This window comes from Archocentrus centrarchus, chromosome 16 (assembly GCF_007364275.1).
Source record: "Archocentrus centrarchus isolate MPI-CPG fArcCen1 chromosome 16, fArcCen1, whole genome shotgun sequence".
In the NCBI taxonomy this organism is placed as follows: domain Eukaryota; kingdom Metazoa; phylum Chordata; class Actinopteri; order Cichliformes; family Cichlidae; genus Archocentrus; species Archocentrus centrarchus.
Window position 1 is genome coordinate 12,104,148 of NC_044361.1, and position 19,754 is coordinate 12,123,901.

Genomic DNA, 19,754 nt, shown 5'->3' on the forward strand with positions numbered 1-19,754 from the left:
TTAACGCCACAGCCTGCGCTGATATTAATCAAAGCACCATGTGAATTTTTATTATCCTTATAACAAACATCTAAGTGACAAATGAAGCCTTGGCATAGGTAGGAGAGTTTTCTTTTTTTCTTTAAACCTCTATTTTTGTCCAGACTGTCATCGGCTCGGCCGGTCAGGGCATTTGTTGAATATTCAGTGGCTGCCCCAACCACTCATGCTCCCCGGTGGATGTCAAGGGCATAGCTGCACCGCAACTGCAACTGGATGTATTTATTCATCGTGCTGCAGGCGTCAACTTTCTCAGAGACCCGGCTGAAACACAACAGCTACCAGCTGGAGTGTTTCCACAGCACACAGAGGGTGGACAACTTCTTTATTATGAGATCCTGTCCTGTAGAAATGGACCGCGTCCTTTTCAAATCTGGTTAAGCTGGATGGAGTATTCACCCTGGTTTCATTAGAAGAAATTTGCAAAGGTACTGATGTTTTTTTTGTTTTTTGTTGTAATTGATGTTTTTGAAGAAAACTAATGTGGAACATAATGTTGGTTCTTTAATAGACAGGTTTCTATTTACACACAACTGGCATTCATGTGGAAGCTACTTTGACTAAACATTGTTGCACACTAAGCACATCCCTCCCTACAGAAGGTCTGATCCACCCCTTCACCGACAGAATCCAGAGGCATGCACTGCTGGACTTCACCTCAGTGCACAAATAGTCCTGTGTCTGAGCTCCAATTTGTCAGAGGCAGCATGAGAGGCACCTACTCAGTATTAGGCAGCTGGTTTTCAAGTTATCGGTGGTAGGGGTAAACGGACTTTCAAACTGGAAACCAGTAAAATCACCATTTAGTGCGAGTTTCACCACACAGCATGGTTATTAGTGACTTCATTTTTTATAGTATGTGCCATCTTCCACTCTGTGCCGCGCCTCTTTACATGACTACAGCGTATGCAGGCTAAGTGTTATTTACAGCCATCAGCTTAGGATTCAATAAACAGGCTGATAAAAGACTAATGCATGATGGTTTATCACGTTTAATCTTTGGAGTGAAACAGTGTGATGGCTTTAATATCCGGAGGCATCAGTCTGCTCACAGATTGGCATATATAATAGAGCCTGATAAACATTAGCAGTATTCATTAAGTAGCCATAAATCTCTTGGGGGTTGCGTCAGAAAGGGTGTCCGGTGTAAAAATCTGCCAAATCAAACATGTGGAGCTACTCACTGTGGGGGACAAAAGTAGCTTCTTCTATTAAGCAGCCATAAATGAACTGCCATAAAAAAATGTTTCCTTCCAATTTACTCCTCAAAGCCAATCCCTATCTTGTTAAAACTCAGGCTCTCACCTGGTTTGGACCCATGATTACTACTCTGAGCTAACAAAGACGTTAAGTGCGTGACATGCTTCATACTATGGCTTGTGAATACTACAATGATACAAAAGCACATAAAAGCATGTTGTCATTCAAGTTTTTGGTTTTTTTTCCCACTGTTGCCCAATATCTGTTGCCCAATTCTGTGTGTAGGTTCCATCCAGCCTTCATTAAGACTCGGCTGATCTATTTCATAATATCACAGTTTTTCTAGTATTTTATGAGCTTACATGAACAAGGCAGCAGGAAATCTTATGCTTGCCATCCATTACAGTTGAATTCATCTGAACCAGAGATCCCTTTCCTGCTGTTCTGCTCTCCCTGCTGCTGTTCTTTCTGCACTCTGAGTGCATGTGCTTGTTTTTTTCCAGTCTGTGTGTCTTTAAGAGGAGGAGCCTGACATTTATATTAGTATTTCTAAGCCAGGCTATGGGAGGGTATGGAAGAGAAGGGGTGGAGGGGTGTGTGTGTGTGTATGTGTGTGTGTGTGTGAGTGTGTGACGCTGGCCTGTGGAATGAAGTTTCGAGCTGTGGAGGGTTCACACACAGCTGAGAGACCAGAGGACAGCACGGACTGTCTCACACACATCCAAACACTCAGAGAGCTGACCTGAAAGGAAAGAAGAGGAGAAGAAGAAGGAAGAGGGTGCCGGGATGGCCATGTATGAACCTGCATATCTGCCTCCCAACGCTGAGGAGCAGGACTTCATCCAGGCTTATGAAAACGTCAGGGAAAAGTATAAAGGTGGGAGCGTGCGCTCATAATATAGTGATGACAGCTGCCACATGTGTATAAGTGATCATGAAAGATGTGTCTTTGTGTTTGTGCCTGTAATTCATCTATTTTTGGTATTATTGACTCAGCACAGGTGGATACATGTGCCTATTTGCATGTGCACCTTGCTGTGCTTTAAAAATGTGCCGGCTGCCGCGCAGAGCAGTAGTCTTGCATGCTGCAACTCTTGACTGCTGAGTGTTATATTGATTGCCACACATGTTGGCTGTCGCTTCTCCCCACTACCTCTATGTGTGTGTGTGTGTGTGTGTGTGTGTGTGTGTGTGTGTGCATTGCAAGAGTCCAGTGGAATTAGAGGAGTGCTTCTCTCCATGTGGCTAACAAACAGCCTGCTCCGCTCACCTCTGACCTGGATGACAGTAAGAGAAGGGTTTATTTTAAAATCTCAGCACTTTGCCCATTGTAGCCTGTATCCAGCATAACAGAGGGCATTAACAGGTGCCGCTAAGCAACAGTGAAATTCATTAGCGCCCCGCGGGAAGCTCTTGCCTTTCTTCTCAAGTTTTCATCTGATTTTTATCCCGTTATCTCCCCAAGTGTGCAGCGTGGCATGCCTTCTCTGGATTATCTCATGTGATGTACTTTATTTGCACATCTTAATGCAGCACAAAGGTTAATCAGACAAAGATGGAGATGAGGAGGATGGAGTTAGCTGTTGCGGATGAAGCGAAATCCATCCACACGAGAGTCATCTATCACAACAGCACATCTCCACAACCACTTTCACTTTCTCCACATCAGCTGTCATTAGCATCCTCCAGCCGCTTTCACTTCAAGAGTTGTCCTCAAGAGGTATCGCGCTTCTCCGCGGCTCATATGTCGGTATTCTTTCACTTTTCCTTCCACTAAATTCCCGCTGCGTGTTTCATCTGTTCTCTTCCAAAGGATCATCAGGAAGAGCGAGAGCTACTCTATAAATATTGCCCCAGTTTTTTTTCCCTCTGCCTTATCTGTTGTGAGAATCTGGCAGCTGTGCTCGTGCTGAATCACCATCGCTTATTTTCTGTGTATCAGCATGTTCTTTGTGTACACTTTCTATATCTTTTTTTTTTTTTTTAAATGCTGCCAAACTTGGCAATGTTAACAACTGTAAACCATCACCATATTGATTTTAAATGTCTGTGTAATTTACTGTAAACAAACAGAATGACTGCAGAATACTTCGGTGATGACCAAATACTTTGGCAATGGCACATCCCACTGGCCTTTCCAGCGGGAATTGGTTGTGTTTAGCCGGAAATTCAGACAGGTTGACTTGTGACACAAAACTGCTGGTATGCTGTTATCAAGTCTCAACGTTTCATGGGTTTCGGCAGCGGTGTTGCTGAAATACAGACTGTTTATTCAAAGCATAGTGAACATGCCTTCGGATAGGAGACGCGCAGCAACTTTTTAGCTGTTCACTGCACTGGAAACATAAACGTTGGAACAGATTTGCTGCATTTGTGCGTGGTTCTGTGTGCTTCAGGGTGTGCGTGTCAGATCTCTGTGCTCGTAATGCTGCTTCTGTACCGGGAGGTAACGGGAAGCAGAAGCTGGCTCTGTGGCAGGTGTTTATGTTCGAGACGTTCCTCTGCGCTCCTTCCTCGACAGCGTCTGTGCTCCTCAGAGGTCCTGCTCTCCTTATTAAGGCACGCTGATGACACAGCCAATGAGAAACTGTCTGACTTTCCCATCTCTCTTTTTTTTTAGTATTATGTTACACGTGGATATTTTTCTAATGTAACTAACATTTGCAACTTTAATATACATTGTGCAAAGCTTATTGAAGGTACTGTGAATGAAAAAGGCTACATGTCATCATCTCCTGCATGCAGCACGGTTTCACTGGTTGCATGTGTGTTTATACCTCACAGAGCTTAATTATGGTAAAGATTAGGTTTGTAAAGCAGCACCCAGCAGTTTTAAATTCTCTTTTTTTTCTCACATGCTTATTTGTATCATTGCAGAACACAACCACACTGTCCTAAATACCTGTCCCTGTCCATATTGTCTGCATACCGACCCCATTCTATGTTTAAACACAGAGCAGCTAACAGATTTATTTATTGCAAGGCCTACACAGAAGATATTGTGGATATTTGTTCTAGGGTGTCTCGTGTATCTCTAATAGCTGGTGCATAAAAAAACTACAAACTCTTGACTGGGTTAATATTATGTAAAACATTTACTCAACATAGAAAGCTGCCTCATGGTATCTTTAATATGCTGCTATGCAAATAAATCATTTGCCTTTGTAATCACTGATATATTTGAGATACAGCACACAGTTTTCCAGGTGTGGATGTGTGCCTACCTGGGTGCAGTTAGCCTGTTCTTTGCTGTTGCTGAGCTGCCCTGGTCTCTTCATTTGGCATAACTGGTATTGTAGGAAGAAGGAAGGGCCGCTAACATTGTGCTAACACACTACACAAAGATGGCAAACATTATATTTGCTGACCATTAATATGTTAGTGCTTTCATTGTGAGTATGGCTTTAGCATTTAACACAAAGGTTCTGCTGGGTGTCAGCCAGCTGATTTCTGTGTGTTGTGCAGCCATAAAAATGCAAATACCAGCAAGTCGGATTCATGGGGGTATATATTCATGGAATTAAACAAATTCTTAGAGTGTGGTGGTGTAAAAACTCTGCAGACTGTTGTAGGATCGTTACCTTACAATATAAAGCACCTTGAGGCGACTGTTGTGATTTGGTGCCATATAAATACAACTGAATTGAACTGTTGATAAGACATGGTAAATATAATTATACAAGACTGTCCCACAGATTGTGACACTGGTGGCAAAATGCAGCCAGAAATTTTTAGAACATGGCAAGAACATTAAATAAAAAATAAAACAATTTCCTGGATTCCTTGAAAACTGAAAATGCCCATCTACTCGACCTAGATACAGCATCACAGAGGATTACCTTGCTTCATGTACTTTTTTTTTTTTTTACCTGCAGTGTTTACAGTAAACCCCTATGCCACCCATTCGTCTGCCATTCTAGCTGCATGTGTGCCCACTGCTGTGGTTCCTCTGTCTTTACATGCCGCCACATCTATTTTTGCCCGATTGGTGGCCGTCTCTGTAAGTGAACGTCACGCTTCTGGAGCTCATCCAGAATATGATGCAGCTTATCTCTGCAACTGCTGCACCACCAGTGCCGCCACAGAACCTTCGAATCCTCTCTCATTTCTTGATGATACTATAAATGTCTCCAGTGGTACTAATTTACAGAGAGTAAGGACTAGAGCATAAATATCACTTTGGATTTGATATCAAGCATATTTTCCAAATGGGTTAAAATGCAATTATAGTCAATTAGTCAGTCTGATCTTTCTAATGTTACTCACTGCGGTCTCCTTGCCTTTTCTGAATTGTGGCTGGTTGGATGGTAAAGGCCTGACTGTCATCCCACTGTCCTCTAATGCAATTTGCGGCAGCAGCTGATGCCAGTGTTACTGGGCTGTCTGAGTGGGGGATTGCCCTGTGCAAGTCGGGTGGACTTCTGAGGGTGCGCAGCCATGGCTGGCATGCATTTTTGCCCCAGTGGGTGTCCTACAAGGCCCTGTGGGACTTAAAATAAACCCTAAATATAGTCGCGGCAATGTTCAGTCAGCCAATTAAACTGTTATTTTTGGCCAGCTTGATTATCTGCTATGGGTAATTTAAATTGCAGTTTCTTCTTGGCTGAAAAACATCACACAGTTGTGAATAATTAAGTAGAGTCTAGCTTTGATGTGCAGAGGAGAAACTACAGCGTCTGACAAGAATAGAATCTATAAAGATTGATCTTTATTTTCGCCATACGTGCCATGATGAATGACTTTCTGAGTGCAGACGTGAAGCGTATATCTTTATGAATGACTGCAGCAGATTCTGTTTCCAGTATGCGTGATGTGAGAAGCAGTGTGGGAAGTGGTTTGTCACACACATTTGTGATGAATGAACTCTTTAAAAAGCCAAGTGACAAGTTAGCATGTGTATGAGTGTTTAGGTGTGTGTCTGTTTAAAGCCACCGAGGATATGTTAGTTATTCTTATCTGGCACACATTCACTAATAACGTGTCAGATCTTAAAAATTGGAAATGACAGTTTTCGTTATATTTTCTCTGCGTGTGTTGGCTGGTTGCCGTGGGTTGAGTGCCCTTGAGAAAAGCACTTAACCTAAAACAACTAGATGTGGATATAGTTGCTTAGAGATTGTGTGAGGCCAAGTGTCTGTACTTCAAATCAGGTTTCTGGAACAGGGTGTTATAAACACATATAGCAGTGCCTGAATTTGTCTTGTTCAAATGTGTAGTTTTTCCACAGCTAACAGTGGTTCTTAAATATATTTGTGACTCATTTAGTGAACCTGTGCTGTGGTTATCACACATTTCTGCTTACCTCTGGTTCATGCTTGAGTCCACTCACTGATTTTTCTAGATTTATTTTCATTACAAGCCTGATTTGAACCAGCAGTAAAGAGCAGGACAAAGGTGAGAGTCATCACCTCCTCATATTTAGCTTGTTTTGTGGCTATTCAGCTGCTGGTTCTAAGTTTGCCACAAGAGTAGACAGTGCTATCTCTGTTTCTTTTATGGTGGATTTGCATCGCCTTCAACTGCCAGGTATTATCTCTGTACTGTGTTTGCAACCACACCAACTGCTCTATGAGACTGTACTAATGCCAAGTTCAGGTCACGTTGGTTGGCTTGGAAAGGTTGGAAAGATTCTTTTGTAATTGAGTTTGGCTGAGTGAGCGTTAGGGTTAGGGGCGAATTAAAAATACTATCCACTGACAGCAGCATCGTATGATTATCTGAAACTTCTTTTTTTGTTTTAGAGTTTATTAGAGTTGGATAAACAAGTAAAAACAGTTTAACTTAAATTGATTCAGCGTATGGTATAGGTGTTAGCATGCGAACCTGCCACCAGTGCTTTTGTTTAGAAGGTATAATGTTTAACATGTTTTAGTTTACTGAGGTAGCTTGTTAGCATTTGCTAATTAGCACTAAATACAAAGAGCAGCTCAAGCGAGGGCTAAAATTAGGCAAATGTATTACTTGAGGGTGTTTCAAAAGCGAGTCAGTGTGCGTACACACCAGTGTTAAACCCTGGTACGTAAATCAAGCTAGCTAGCAAGCTAGTTTGGGTTGATGGCAACTACCCAAACTATGCAGTAAAAATGCCAAAGTTGATATGCAGCTCCTCACACTAGTCTACAGCCTACTGATGACACCTCCATGGCTACATCCATTTTTTATAGAGTACTGTCGATGTGCAACCGCAGGTTAAGTATTTACTTATTTTTTGCATTTTGGATTAACTTTATGAAAACTTACTGGCTCCAATAACCAGTAGTTTTTAATTCATTCATTTATTCATTCATTCATTCATAGAGAGAGGCACAACTTTGCCATCCCTAAAGTTAGAATGCTACCTTCTACCACACATGAGACCACTTTTAGAAACTTAAAATATAAGTTATATGGTCTTTATTACTGCCAGTAACATCAAATGCGGGCAATTTATTTTCCTTCTCCCACTGCAGTGAGCTGTCGTTTCACTGGAATCCGCTCTGGCTGCCACTTCTACAAACACAAAGTGCTGAATTCTTATTGAGGTCAGCCATACACAGATGTTAGTGCCAGGTGAAACGCTTGTGGAAAATAGACTGTTGGTAGAAAATCTCTGGCTCTGGTATTTGTGTGTGTGTCTATTTACAAAAGTATGACATTTTAGGACTTTCCCCTAGTAGTAGTGCAGCCAAATGGTGCCCTTTTAGAGCTTTCAGTTGCCTACCATGCAAACCGAAAGGGAAAATCTAGGTCATGGAACTTCACTGTTACTGTATTTCCATCAAATACACGGGAACAGAGCGCCACACTCGGCGCATACAGGGTGTGTCCCCATTTAGCACGAGGGTCACAAAGGGCCTTCAGCTACACTGCTGTGAGAGCTGCTACATTTGTGTGGGTTGTTCCCTTTCTTTTTTTAGTTATATTTTTTCATATGTGTCAGCATCCTGTTGCTTGGGATAGATCAGCAGTGACACACAACTCACATCAGAGGTTACTTTGGGGCAGAGCTTGATAAGAAAAACTCTGATGGCATCCCTTTAGGGCCTTTTAAGGGGAGAGAGCAGGAAGCTTCAGAGGGATGTTCCCCCAATCTGTCGGCCTCCCTGTCAAACAGTCAACAATTTTGCAGAACAGAAGCCGCTGTTCTTTTCTGCCCGAATCTCTGGTCTTTTATGCTCGTTGGCATGCGAGTGGAGTAATGCAGAAAGGAGAAGAAATAAAGGAAAGTATGTTAACAACAGGCAGGGAGTGAGATTGGATGCTGATGTGTCCCCGACTCAGTATATGCATCCTGAAACACCTAAAACAATTTGCACAATGATACAGCGTCACAGAACCTGTTTATTAATTCTTTACAGGATGAGTGTTTTGCTTTGTGGAAGCAAAAAAGTCATTTAGAAAGCTGACCTCTGTTTCATGAACTCTTGGTCATATTTTTGTGAGTTTGGTGATCGCTCCGGTGAGTAATCCCAATGCTCGACTCACCCAGTCTGAAAGAGAAGTCAGACTGTTATGAAACATGAAGAGAACCACACAGCATTTACACAAACCTCTTGTTTAGCTACATTTAACTGTAAGAGAGATAAGATGATAATAGTAAAATTAACTCTATCTATTGATTTGGTTTTTACCTCCAAATCAACTGGTTTGGATAATCAGACTACACTGTAGGTTTGTTTTCACACTATCTGAACATCTGACCGCTTTTATTACTTGGGAAAGAAAAGGGAAATGTCTGGCAAAACTAGTAACCTTGTAGCTTGAAATGCTGCATCAGTTTTGTAAATTTTGTGTCTCTCCGCCTCTCTTGAATGCATGTTTACAGCCTGGTACAAAAGCCAGTTCTGGTTTCTATACTTTATCATCTTCTTGGCAGCTGTATGTTTGTTTTTATATAACTACTGTGGATGTACTTTGCTAACCAAACTGGGTAGTTTGAGTGCTCTACCATTTCATCCAAATATGGTCACTTCCTGCTTAAAATGAGAAAGGGCACCCTCCATAGTGCTAAACCAGAAGGATGAGGTCACATAGATATAAGTGGCTTAGGGCTCAGGTGGCAGAGCAGGTCATCTGTTAATTGGAAGGTCAGGGAATCAATCTCCGACTCCTCCGGTCTGCATGTCAAAGTTTCCTCGGGCAAGATACTGAACCCTGAGCTACCCACCGAGTCATCATCAGAGTGTGAGTGTGTGTGTGTGAATGTTTGACAAAGCCCTTAGATATAGAATCACAGTGCTGTAAAAAGCTCAGGTAGAGCTAAACAGCACTGTGTGAGTTACCAGTCCATTAAAAAGTGGTGCATTATTGGGATTCTTTGAGCAACAGGTGGGTGTTAACAAGTATGCTAGTTAGTTTAGCCATGGTGCTAAACTTGAAACTTTTAGACTTTGGATGACCTTTATCTTCTAGCTTCCCAAATTAAAATGATGCCTCTGGATAAATGCATCACACATATTTAGTTATAACCCACTTAGATTCCACCTTTCAAAGTCATTCTCCTCTCTGAACGTGTGACATGCTGAGTCAGACAGATGTGGATCTGCTCAGTGCTGCACAGCAGTACAGCAGACGGCGATTTTTGGCTTTTAACTGTCCTGATGATCCTATTTAATCTGACATCTTGTTTGCTTTCAGACGACGTGAGATCTGCTTAACCAGCAGATTGAATGACATCTGTCAGCTAAGTCTCTCTTCTCACACATTGGAGCGCCAGACCGCTCAGCTTTGCCGGGCTTGGACAGCTCAGACGCCTTACTGCTGCTCTTTTTAAACAAATAAGGAGTCCTGTGGTCTTCAAGCATTTATAGCTTCCCCATGATTTTTACAAGGGTTTTGAAACACATGGCTTTGTGGCTTGAGAGGGAAAAAGGGAGTGTGGAAAACACATTTGTGTGGAAAATACTAACGTTCTAACACCTGGGTTGTGTCTGACACAAAGGGACTTTGTCTCCGCGGCTTTATAATGCAGGGCAGGGCTGTGAGGCTTTATTAAGTCCAGTATTAGTCTGGGACTGTAGCTTCAAGGCTCCAATGAGCTGTGAAAAACTTAATGGGGAGAACAAAACATCCTGGAGTACTGTGCTGCAGCTTAGCACGAACAGTGTAGTGCAAGCATACCATTGCTGCACCATACTGTACACATAGTGTAGATGGGAAAATATTTTTAAAAGCAGTGCCACCACTTCCAGAACAGGGAGAACAATCTCTCCCCCTCATTTCCCAGCCCTCCCCCTCTGAAAAGAAAAAAAAAAGGGGGGGGGGGTGCGCGTGCACAATTGTGCATTTTGAGTGACAGATTGATCTTAAGCACAAGTGTTTTGGCAGCATTTTTCCCTTTCTTTAAGCGGTTGCATTGACCTTGCTGCTAGTTTTGTTGTCTTAATTTTGGGATATTGTGACTCAGAGTACAGTTATATTCACTGCAGGGCCTGAATCCACCTTGTTACTGAAAGTAGATAAAAACAGAACCGAAAGCTGACAGCATAAACAGAAACTGAAGTCCCGTCTGCTTCACCGTGGCTGGAATGAACAGAAATCTCTGTGTCCACTGTGAAGGAGCACTCTGTTGAGAGAAGACAAGAACTGTTTGATAGCCAGTGTAATGGTATTCACACTGAACACTGTCCAGATTCTTTTTGAGTAAGTGGAAATAACGCCACTTTTAATTTTTGGCAAGCAGACTTCAGGCTTATAATGTTCAAAGTGAGTAAGGGTAAAAAATACTCCTTTAGCGTATGATCTGATGCCTGGTAATTCATATTACCAGGTAATGATGCTTGTGAGCAAGCATTCATGAGTGTGTATTATTTTCCATCATTTCCTGACACTGAAAGGCAATGAGTTTATTGCTGGTCAGTGGTATTCAGAGCAACTGGAGCCGTGCGGTATGACAGTCGACGCACGGGCCGGGAATGTCACTGCAGGTCACCCCGCACAGCTGACAGTGAGGGGAATGTGCCCCACGTGCGCGCACACTGACATTGCACATTAGGTTTCTCGCTGATCTTTCCACATGCACATGCTCCCCCTTTGGGACTGCAAACATACCACAAGGAATAACTTGTTTCATTCTCCTCTGTTAGTGGATCACTTAATCTCTTCTGGTCTAAGACACCAAAGATGGAGGAGTAAAGCTCGTTAGCAGCACCGAATGCCTTCCACAGCCAGATTCTCTGAGGCTTTGACAGAATATGCAGTTAGTTTAAGAAAAACTACCCTAAATGGCAATCTCAACTCCTGTGTTTCACCAAAAGGGGCTACACAAAACTGGCCTTACATAAAAGGCATGATTTGCTTCATAGATAAAGATGCTTCTCAGATGATGAACTGCTGTAAAATTAAACAGGGCCTCTCGTGCTTTCGTGTGTCTGCTGACCACCGGGTCTCTAAGGGGTGTGTCGGCCCTCCCTTAGGTCAAACGCCAACCCTGGAAAAAAAACCAAAAAAACTGCCTCTTTGTTTTCTTATCTGAAAGTTCAAATCACTGGCAATTCTGGGCTTCCTGCAGGGTTATGGCTGCACTTTGACACAGCTTTGAAGCTCCAGTCGCTCCAGAGCAACTTGAAGTCTGGTCAAGGCTGTTTGTGAAATGTTTAGAAAGTGCATTTGAAACCAACTCTGTGTGCAGTCATTTTGCCTTATCTCTGGCTACATTGTTACAGCTGTTGACATTGATAAAAGAAGGAATCCAGCTGATGCCGTGACCTCCTGTGTACATTATTTATGTTTGGCCTTTACATTCATACGATGAGTGTGTGGCCAGGAGAGATCGCCATTTACACAATGTGACAGTATATTTACATAGCCAACTGACCTACTGTATATAATATACTTCAATTTGTGCTACAGTTAATATTGTACCAATAAACGTCTGCTAAACTGATTTCAAACTGTAGAGTATCACATTTTGGCAATGGGCCATTTGTAGTAGCCGTGATTTCAAAGGGAAGACGACGTGAAATAACCAAAAGTATTAAAGGTGTTTTTAAAAGGAATTACACTCCACACACCATCAGAACCGATGTCCTGTATTACCATACACCTCTGATAAATCAAGTTTGAGCACACTCTGCTACAATGTGATATACAGCTGTGTTTCCCTGCTGTCTTTTCCTCCAGTCACGAGACAGAAGTCTGCTAAATTATACTTATGGTAAAATGTTGTTAGTGGCCAAACTACATGATTCTCTGTGGCTTCCAATAGGAGGCAGTAGGCTGCTGGCATCAGTCATGGAATAGAGACAGACTCCCTGGTGTCAATTTTAGGAGAGCTGAAAAGGTCTCTGGAAGAATCGATTTAAATCCGTCAGACACGCAGGAAAAGTCCCACCGTCCATCCTGGGGGGAAGGAACATTACAGACAGTAGCCAGAGAGACGCCTCAAGCAGAAACTCCCTGTCATGTGTGGTGGAGACAGAAAAAGATGATGAGGCACTTAGAGAGTGTGGGAGAGGAGCAGGACAGGAAGCAGAAAGAGAAAGTGCTGAAAGACAAACCGGTGTTTATAAGCAGACATTAAGAGGCAGATAAAGTGGTGGGTGAGGAGGACTGGATTCTAGCTCTCACTTGGCACTGATCAGGCATGTGGTTGAGTTCACGCTCAGCAGCGATTTGTTTAGATGAAGCGACGTGTAAGGTGAGACCTGTTGTTGCGGCGGGCCTCAGGTTTTATTTTTGGCCTTCAAAACTGCTGTTTCTGCCAATTCACTGACATGATGCATGAGCCAATTTATACTCATATTGTTCTCAGAGAAACATACGTGTCATGTATTAATATCTTAGAGCTAGTTGCTTTTCTCCTTGTCCTGGCTGACTGTATCATGACTTTATAGAGTAAGCACAGCCCCTAGTGGATCATTGTTCTCATAACATGATGATCAAAAAGCAGATGAAGAGACTTTTAAGGAAATCCCAGAGGAATTAAAAAGCTCCGAGTAGATTCCCAGGACAGCAGGAACGGTAGCTGAAATGGACGAGGTTTATATTGCACTTCAGAGAAGAGGTCAGCGTGTGGATTCCAAAATCATGTTTTTAATCAAAGTTTGGATTCATCTCTCCTCTCTCAGTAGCTGATGGTTGAGTTTAAAGAAAGCTAAAATGACAACATGGCTCCAGTTCCAGCAAACTGAATTTGAGTGGAAGCCAGTGAGTCAGAGCGTGGGCAGGGGACCCTCGGGGACCCATTTTGTTCCGTGTCCACTGCTCAGACTTCTTCATATAAATGACTCCCTCTTTTCCTCCTTTCTGCAAATAGAATGTGAGTCGGAGTTGAAGTTCTCGTGTTCGCCTCGCTATAAATCATTTTTCCAAATCTTGAAAAGGGGAAAGTCATAGAGGGAGCTACCTCACACGGGTTGAAGGACAACATGAGACCCGATCTGTGGTCTTTAGCCTGCCGTGTTTCTTTAGGCTGTGTTGTCTCAATTCTTAGAATTCCTCAGCAGTCTTGTGTGTAGCAGTATGATAGGAAAATCATCCTCCCTGAAGAGATTTGCAGGCTGCCTGCTGTTTGCCTGTCAACATTAATGATAAAACGAGTCTCTTTTGCCCCTTGTTTACACATTCTTCAGCTTCATATACATCAGCTGTAAAATCACAGAGAATAATGATGAGATGGTTTCAAATAAAATGAAACTAAAATAAAACAAAATCTAAAACAAAATCTGCTGAAACCACACTGGCATGGCTGACAGGCTCTGTTTTGTCATGTTCAGTCCATTGGCTTAACTATTTTATCACAGACTAACACGCAGACAGTCTCTCTTAATGGGAAGTCCGGGCTCCTGCTGACTGCTGCCTTGTGCTCTAAGCCGGTACATTGGGCTGGAGGTCTGAGTGGCGGGGTGAGCTCAGACAGAAGGAATGTTTTGTCCGGACGTCCACAGCGAGGGCTACTGCTCTGATGTCGATGGAGCAGCAGAGCTGAGTGCCAGCGGGACTATGAAACACGCTGAGGTGAAGAGTATCAAAATCAGGGTTGGTAAAGTTGTGCAGAACAATAAGAGACCACGGAGGGGAAAACAAAAAAGTCAAACTGGTATCACTGGAAAATGGCTGTCCATTTGTTGCTTTGTAGCCACACTGTTGCACCTGCTTTTGTTGCCAAGGAACAAGTGTTTGCTTACCCTGATCAGCAGTGAAATTTCAGCTGCTCCACTACAGGGCAGGGAAGCTGTCTGTTGTGTTTAGTAGTTTATTCCTCAAGGAGCAAGCACTATATTCTCTACCTATTGGAAACAGTTTTTTTTTGTTTTTTTTTTAGGAGTGTGTTTACGCAATGCTTTCATAATTGCGTAGTATGATAAATCAAATCTAAACCTAATAGTTTAGCAGAAATATTGTCCTTTAGTGGCCATTCAGACTGACCTTTGTCTGTATGACATACTCAGACTACCTATGGAATGACCATAGAATGTGTAGCTGCCAGGAATGCCACCGGAGAAAAGAAGCAATATTTATGGAGCCTTCAGATGGGATCATCTTTGTCATGTTCACGAGGACAGTACATATGAACGACCCTGTCTTGTGATATTTGTGACCACAGAAATGGAGTCACATTATTAAGCTAGTGGGCTTTTTAAACCAATGATGGCAAACTGTAAAAGTAACGTGCTCCAGTAAATTTAATCTAAATGACTTTGACCATAAATCTGTATCTGCTAAAGTAACTGTGGCTGCAGCTGTACATTGAGCCAACTATTTTGTGTTGTGTGATCCGTTTAATTTCTGTTGTTAGGGTTCGGGCGGGTTGGGTTGGGTTTGGTGGCAGAGGTGATCCAGTGTAGCACCAATGACTTACTGTCATTTATACAGCTTTTTAAGACCACCGTGACCAGCCTGTGTGATGGGGTATGACTTAATGTTTGACCAGTATCAGAGTCTCAGCTGTTACTTTATCATAATCTGTTTAAAAGTAGGTGTATTATTAATTACTATAATCTTAAGCATTTTAGTGAAAGCTAACCCCTTTGATCTTTGTCTCCAGCTCTTCTGAAAAAGGCAGTAAAGCGAAGGAAAAGTATTGAGACAGCAGAAGTAATCTAGCAGGCATTCTTTGCAGTGATGAACTCATCGTGGATGGACAGATAAAGAAAACAAGCGACTGACTCTTAGTGAAAGGTTAAAGGAAGATTCTCTTAGCAGGTCTTGGCAAATAAACCTTAGCAATTTACAGGCTGCCCTGCGGCTAATAAATGCTTGTGCAACTTGGCAGGATACTGCAATAAGCTGGAGCTGCACTTAGAAACTGAACAGGAGCTCAGCCTGGACATTACAAAAGCCCTGCTCCTCATAGCTCTCATTCTTCCTCAGAACCAGTTATGAAACACTGCTAGGGGCTGAAAGATTCATCCCTGTGTAACCTTGAACAGCTGACGAGTAGGTGTTTGACATTGTATCCTGTATTTGTTGTAGTATGTAACCACATGAGCCGCTGCAGGCCTTTGGTTTGTTTTACATCTCTGTAAAATATTTGAAAAGGATACCATAGGAAACTATCTGCATTATCCAAATATCAGGAACAAAATGCTAAACAGGAATTTAAGACGCGTGTTAACCTCTGAGCAGCATGCAGCCTCCTGAGCTGAGTAACTGTTCTGTTTAGTTAAAGCCCAAAGCAGGTATTCCTTAGACAACAGTTTTTTTTTAAGATACAATATGACAAAATCTTCAGCCTGACCACAAACCGACTTCAGGCTCATTTTTAATCATACCGGTAACACACAAACACATATTGCTCATTTCCTGGTTGGTTTCCTGTATTCTTGTATTAACCAAGATTATGCTCTGGCTTAAAATACTGTAGCTAAGCTTACAGTAAATACAGGTGGCATGGCATGGAGGTGTAGACAACACTCTGAGAAATATGCATTCATGATATCATCTCTTGGATTTTTAAGACAAATATACAGATGCTATGAATAGTTGGTTAGCTTAGTTTAGCACAAAGCTTGTCTGGCTCTGTCCCTGACATCTTCATTGTAATGGCGAGATTTCAGGCTAAGAAAAAAAAACTGCAAGTATGCTCATCTGTTTAGAAAAACACATTTTAATTCTGGCTAGTGCATCCCTCTCTCTTTTTCTCCCGTTTGTTCTAAGCTGACTGGCCTGTGGCTGTGTCTGTCACCAAGATTTTGGAAAACCGAACAAGCCAAATAAAAAAGTTATTGGAGGCATGGAGCACGGGCAAAGCAAGAACCCACAAAATGTTGGTGGGAATACCAATCACGTTGTTTACAGTTCTTAAAGAGTGCATTGGCTTTGATGGAAGGTGTGATCTTAGCATATCCTAACCTGAAAAAGCATAAGTGGAAGAAAATGGATGGCTTGCTGGATGGATGGACGGAAACCAACTACATCAAGGTAACATTGCTTTCAACAAGTTTCCAGGTTTTCACAGCTGTTTCACAGCTTGTTTGCATTTACTCATTTGAGTGCAGATGTGGATTCATTTAGTCCCTAATGCTACAGTCACACTGGGGAAAACACTGGCACGAGACAACCAAAATTATTGCGACCATTTGCCATGAACTTGGGATCTTGTTATGTTTGAAATGGCTGCTTCAAAGACTGGGACCAGGTCTGCGACCACTTGGAGTCAGTTGCCGTCTTCAGATCGACTTTGGTGTGTCAAGTCGGCGATAAAACAGCGATAGGACGGAGTCAGTCTGCTATCAGTTTTCAATTGAATGGAGTCAAGTTGGCATTTACATGCAGTCTGTTTGTGATTGCCTGTAAATCCATAATACAGTGATTAGCTGTGATTTAAAAAAGCAAAAATAATAAATCTGTAGCTATCTGCACACACAGAAATTCACATTCACTACTTACATTCAGATTCCTGTCAGAACCTCACTGTTCTCACTCGGCATCTCATTGAGGGTTTACCCCACCTTTTGCTGTGTCAGCTGGAATATGCTATGACCCACCCACAACCATAGGTTGTATAAGCAGTTAAGAAAAAAGATGGATGGATGGAAAGATGATGACCTGTAAGTATCTGTAGGATCTTTTCTATAAAAGTCCTTGTAAACATCCTTTAGTCCCAATACCTGGCTTTCCTTAAAGGAGCATCCCATAGTCACAAGAGATGACTGTGGAAAGAGTTTGATAGGCACAAATCCGGAGGGTTACGGACATCAGCCAAAGCAAGCAGCCACAACACTTAATACACAAGAAACACTCAGCTGCGTCCTTCCGTAAATTCACAAAACATGCTTGCATGCGTCTTTTTTTTTCCTTGTAAGTCTAGTATAGAAACAAGACCTCCTTCAAGTGCCTCTAAGAGCTGCACACTCTTCAAAACACTCTGAAGAAACACACACACACTCGCATACATGCACATGATTGAATTCTCCTTGACAGTAAAGAACAGCAAGACTTCCATTTTCCCTGCTGCCAAAAATATGTCAGTCATTTCCTCCAGACGTCCTTTATTATGTACAAGAGGCCATACAAGAGCTGAATTGAATAATAGCACTGCAACAAGGCCACCCGCTGTCTGAGCTGAGACAGAGGCTAACTGATTATTAGTGGGTGGATTGATTTGCCATCATTTATTTTGTTTGATTTTTCTTTGGTACACTCCAATTCATTTCCTGTGGCTTTAACCACAGCCCGTTCTACTGGGTATCAGCAGGGCTTCTTTAGTGAGGCTTGATCAGTGGATGTTAAAGCTTACAATATAAGTCAGTGCAAAGGATACAGTTTATTGACTAAGGATAGCTGTGGATTTATTCGCATGAGGCCCTGATTATTTAATGACTGAGCCAAGTTACTCTCATCAGGGCCGTATACATTTGATTTGGAGCACATCACTGGGAGTATCTTTAGTTTTTTTTTTGCTCAGTTTGGCAGACTAGCAGCTGTTTGTACATGCTCATTTTATAAAGAACAGGCTTAAAGCAGTAACATCTTCAAGCACTTGGGCTATTTCATCTTCATTCCGTGTTTCAGAAAGCAGGATTATCCACAGTGTGCTCATTGGCTGATGACTTGTGGTTGACAGGTCCTTTGCCAGTCACCAGTGTGTGACTTCCAGGAGTTATGTCTATGATGCAGATAGCTAGGTTATAAAGCAAATCACACCACTTAATGGGGAAACTATCAATAGAGGATAAAACAGTTTTTTGTGGCGGGCTGTAAATATGCTTTTTGATGCTGTGAAGTTGTGTCGTTTTAAAGTGGGAGTCTGTAGGGATTGAGTCTTTTTTTTTAAGCCAGCCTTTTGTGGCACCTAAAGTAGCTGCAGTCTTTACCACTTCCTGCAATGGCCTCATTTCTTAGCTCCAGAGGCAACAACTATTTTTTAACGAGACTTTTATTTTTTAACTGCCCCCCTGGTGGTTTAAAAAAAAAAGTTAATTCAGTTTTAAATTTGAATCAGTCCCAATCATTTAAGTAGTGTTTTTTTTTTTTTTTAAGTTTCTGTTCCATGTTTCTTTGTTCTGCTAAAATTGCACTACTTGTAAAATATTTTCCCATCTGTTTCTGAAGAATATCCCTTTGCACTCTAGATAAAAATGTATTGCTAGAGGATTCCAGTCACAGAAAAACCCTTGTTTCAGCTGCTAGACATGTACTGTAATTAGCAGATTTAGAGCGAGAGTTGTTATATCCCCTCATGTGTTTGGGGATGGTTTAAATGAGCACTGGCTCAACTTGGGAATTACTGCAGGGATCTGGGCGTGGCGCTGGGATTCTCTTTCACTACATGGATGCAACACACACACACACACACACACATACAGTACACATGCTATGCATTCACTTGCTTCTACCCTCTGCTGTTTTTCTGTATCATCTGTACAAACTACTTCCTAATGTCAACCCTGTGGAGCAGGTAGATTGATAGATAGTCAACTCTGTGTCTTGATCGGCTGGTTTGTGGCAAAGCAGTTAATTCACTCAGTTATTGGCTGAGTTTGCAGTTCTGTGAGCGCCAAAAGTTTTAGGTGAAAGAGAAGGTAGAGGAAGAAAAGGAGGGGCCAAGGGAGGAGTTTTGCACTAACAGATGCCGGCACAGACAGGATGTGTGCGTGTGTGTGTGAATGAGTGTGTGTGTGTGCACATGGTGTATCACAGGAACCAAAACAGAGGAGAGTCCCGGTCAGTAGACCTGCAGTGGCAGACAGTGGAGGAAAGTGATCAAAGAAAGGCAGAAAAGACTCAGCGCTACTCAGACTTCAGACACAGGAATCTGCTCAGACACACCATCAGTCCTGTCATCATTTGAGGGGAAGGAGTCCAAGCTTTTGAATCAGCATCAACATTTACAGCATCTGTTATCATCACTCTTCACATGGAGGCCAAGAAAATGACAATGGACAACCCCAGGTCTATCCAAAATGAGATTATGTCTCTAAAAGGTATTTAATATTCTGTTTTTGATTTACAGAAAAAGTGCGTATTGACAGGCTAACATACCAGACAGCAAAGAATGAGGGTCACATTTTATTGTGTTAGTCTGTCTATAGGAAGGGAGGGGTGTCCGACACAGTCATTGTTTGAAAAGCAGTGAAGCTCAGGCTGTCACC

The 19,754-nt window shown here is 42.2% G+C and overlaps 1 protein-coding gene across 1 annotated transcript in view; it reads left to right on the forward strand.

The window, feature by feature from the left end:
* The first annotated feature begins 1,951 nt into the window (after positions 1 to 1,951).
* Positions 1,952 to 19,754, forward strand: part of LOC115794142 (plectin-like) — a 105,577-nt gene continuing 87,774 nt past the window's right edge. Inside the window, exon 1 of the mRNA XM_030749460.1 lies at positions 1,952 to 2,116. Within this exon, the coding sequence (XP_030605320.1) occupies positions 2,026 to 2,116 (91 nt within the window). The 5' untranslated portion in view covers positions 1,952 to 2,025. The remainder of the gene's footprint in view (positions 2,117 to 19,754) is intronic.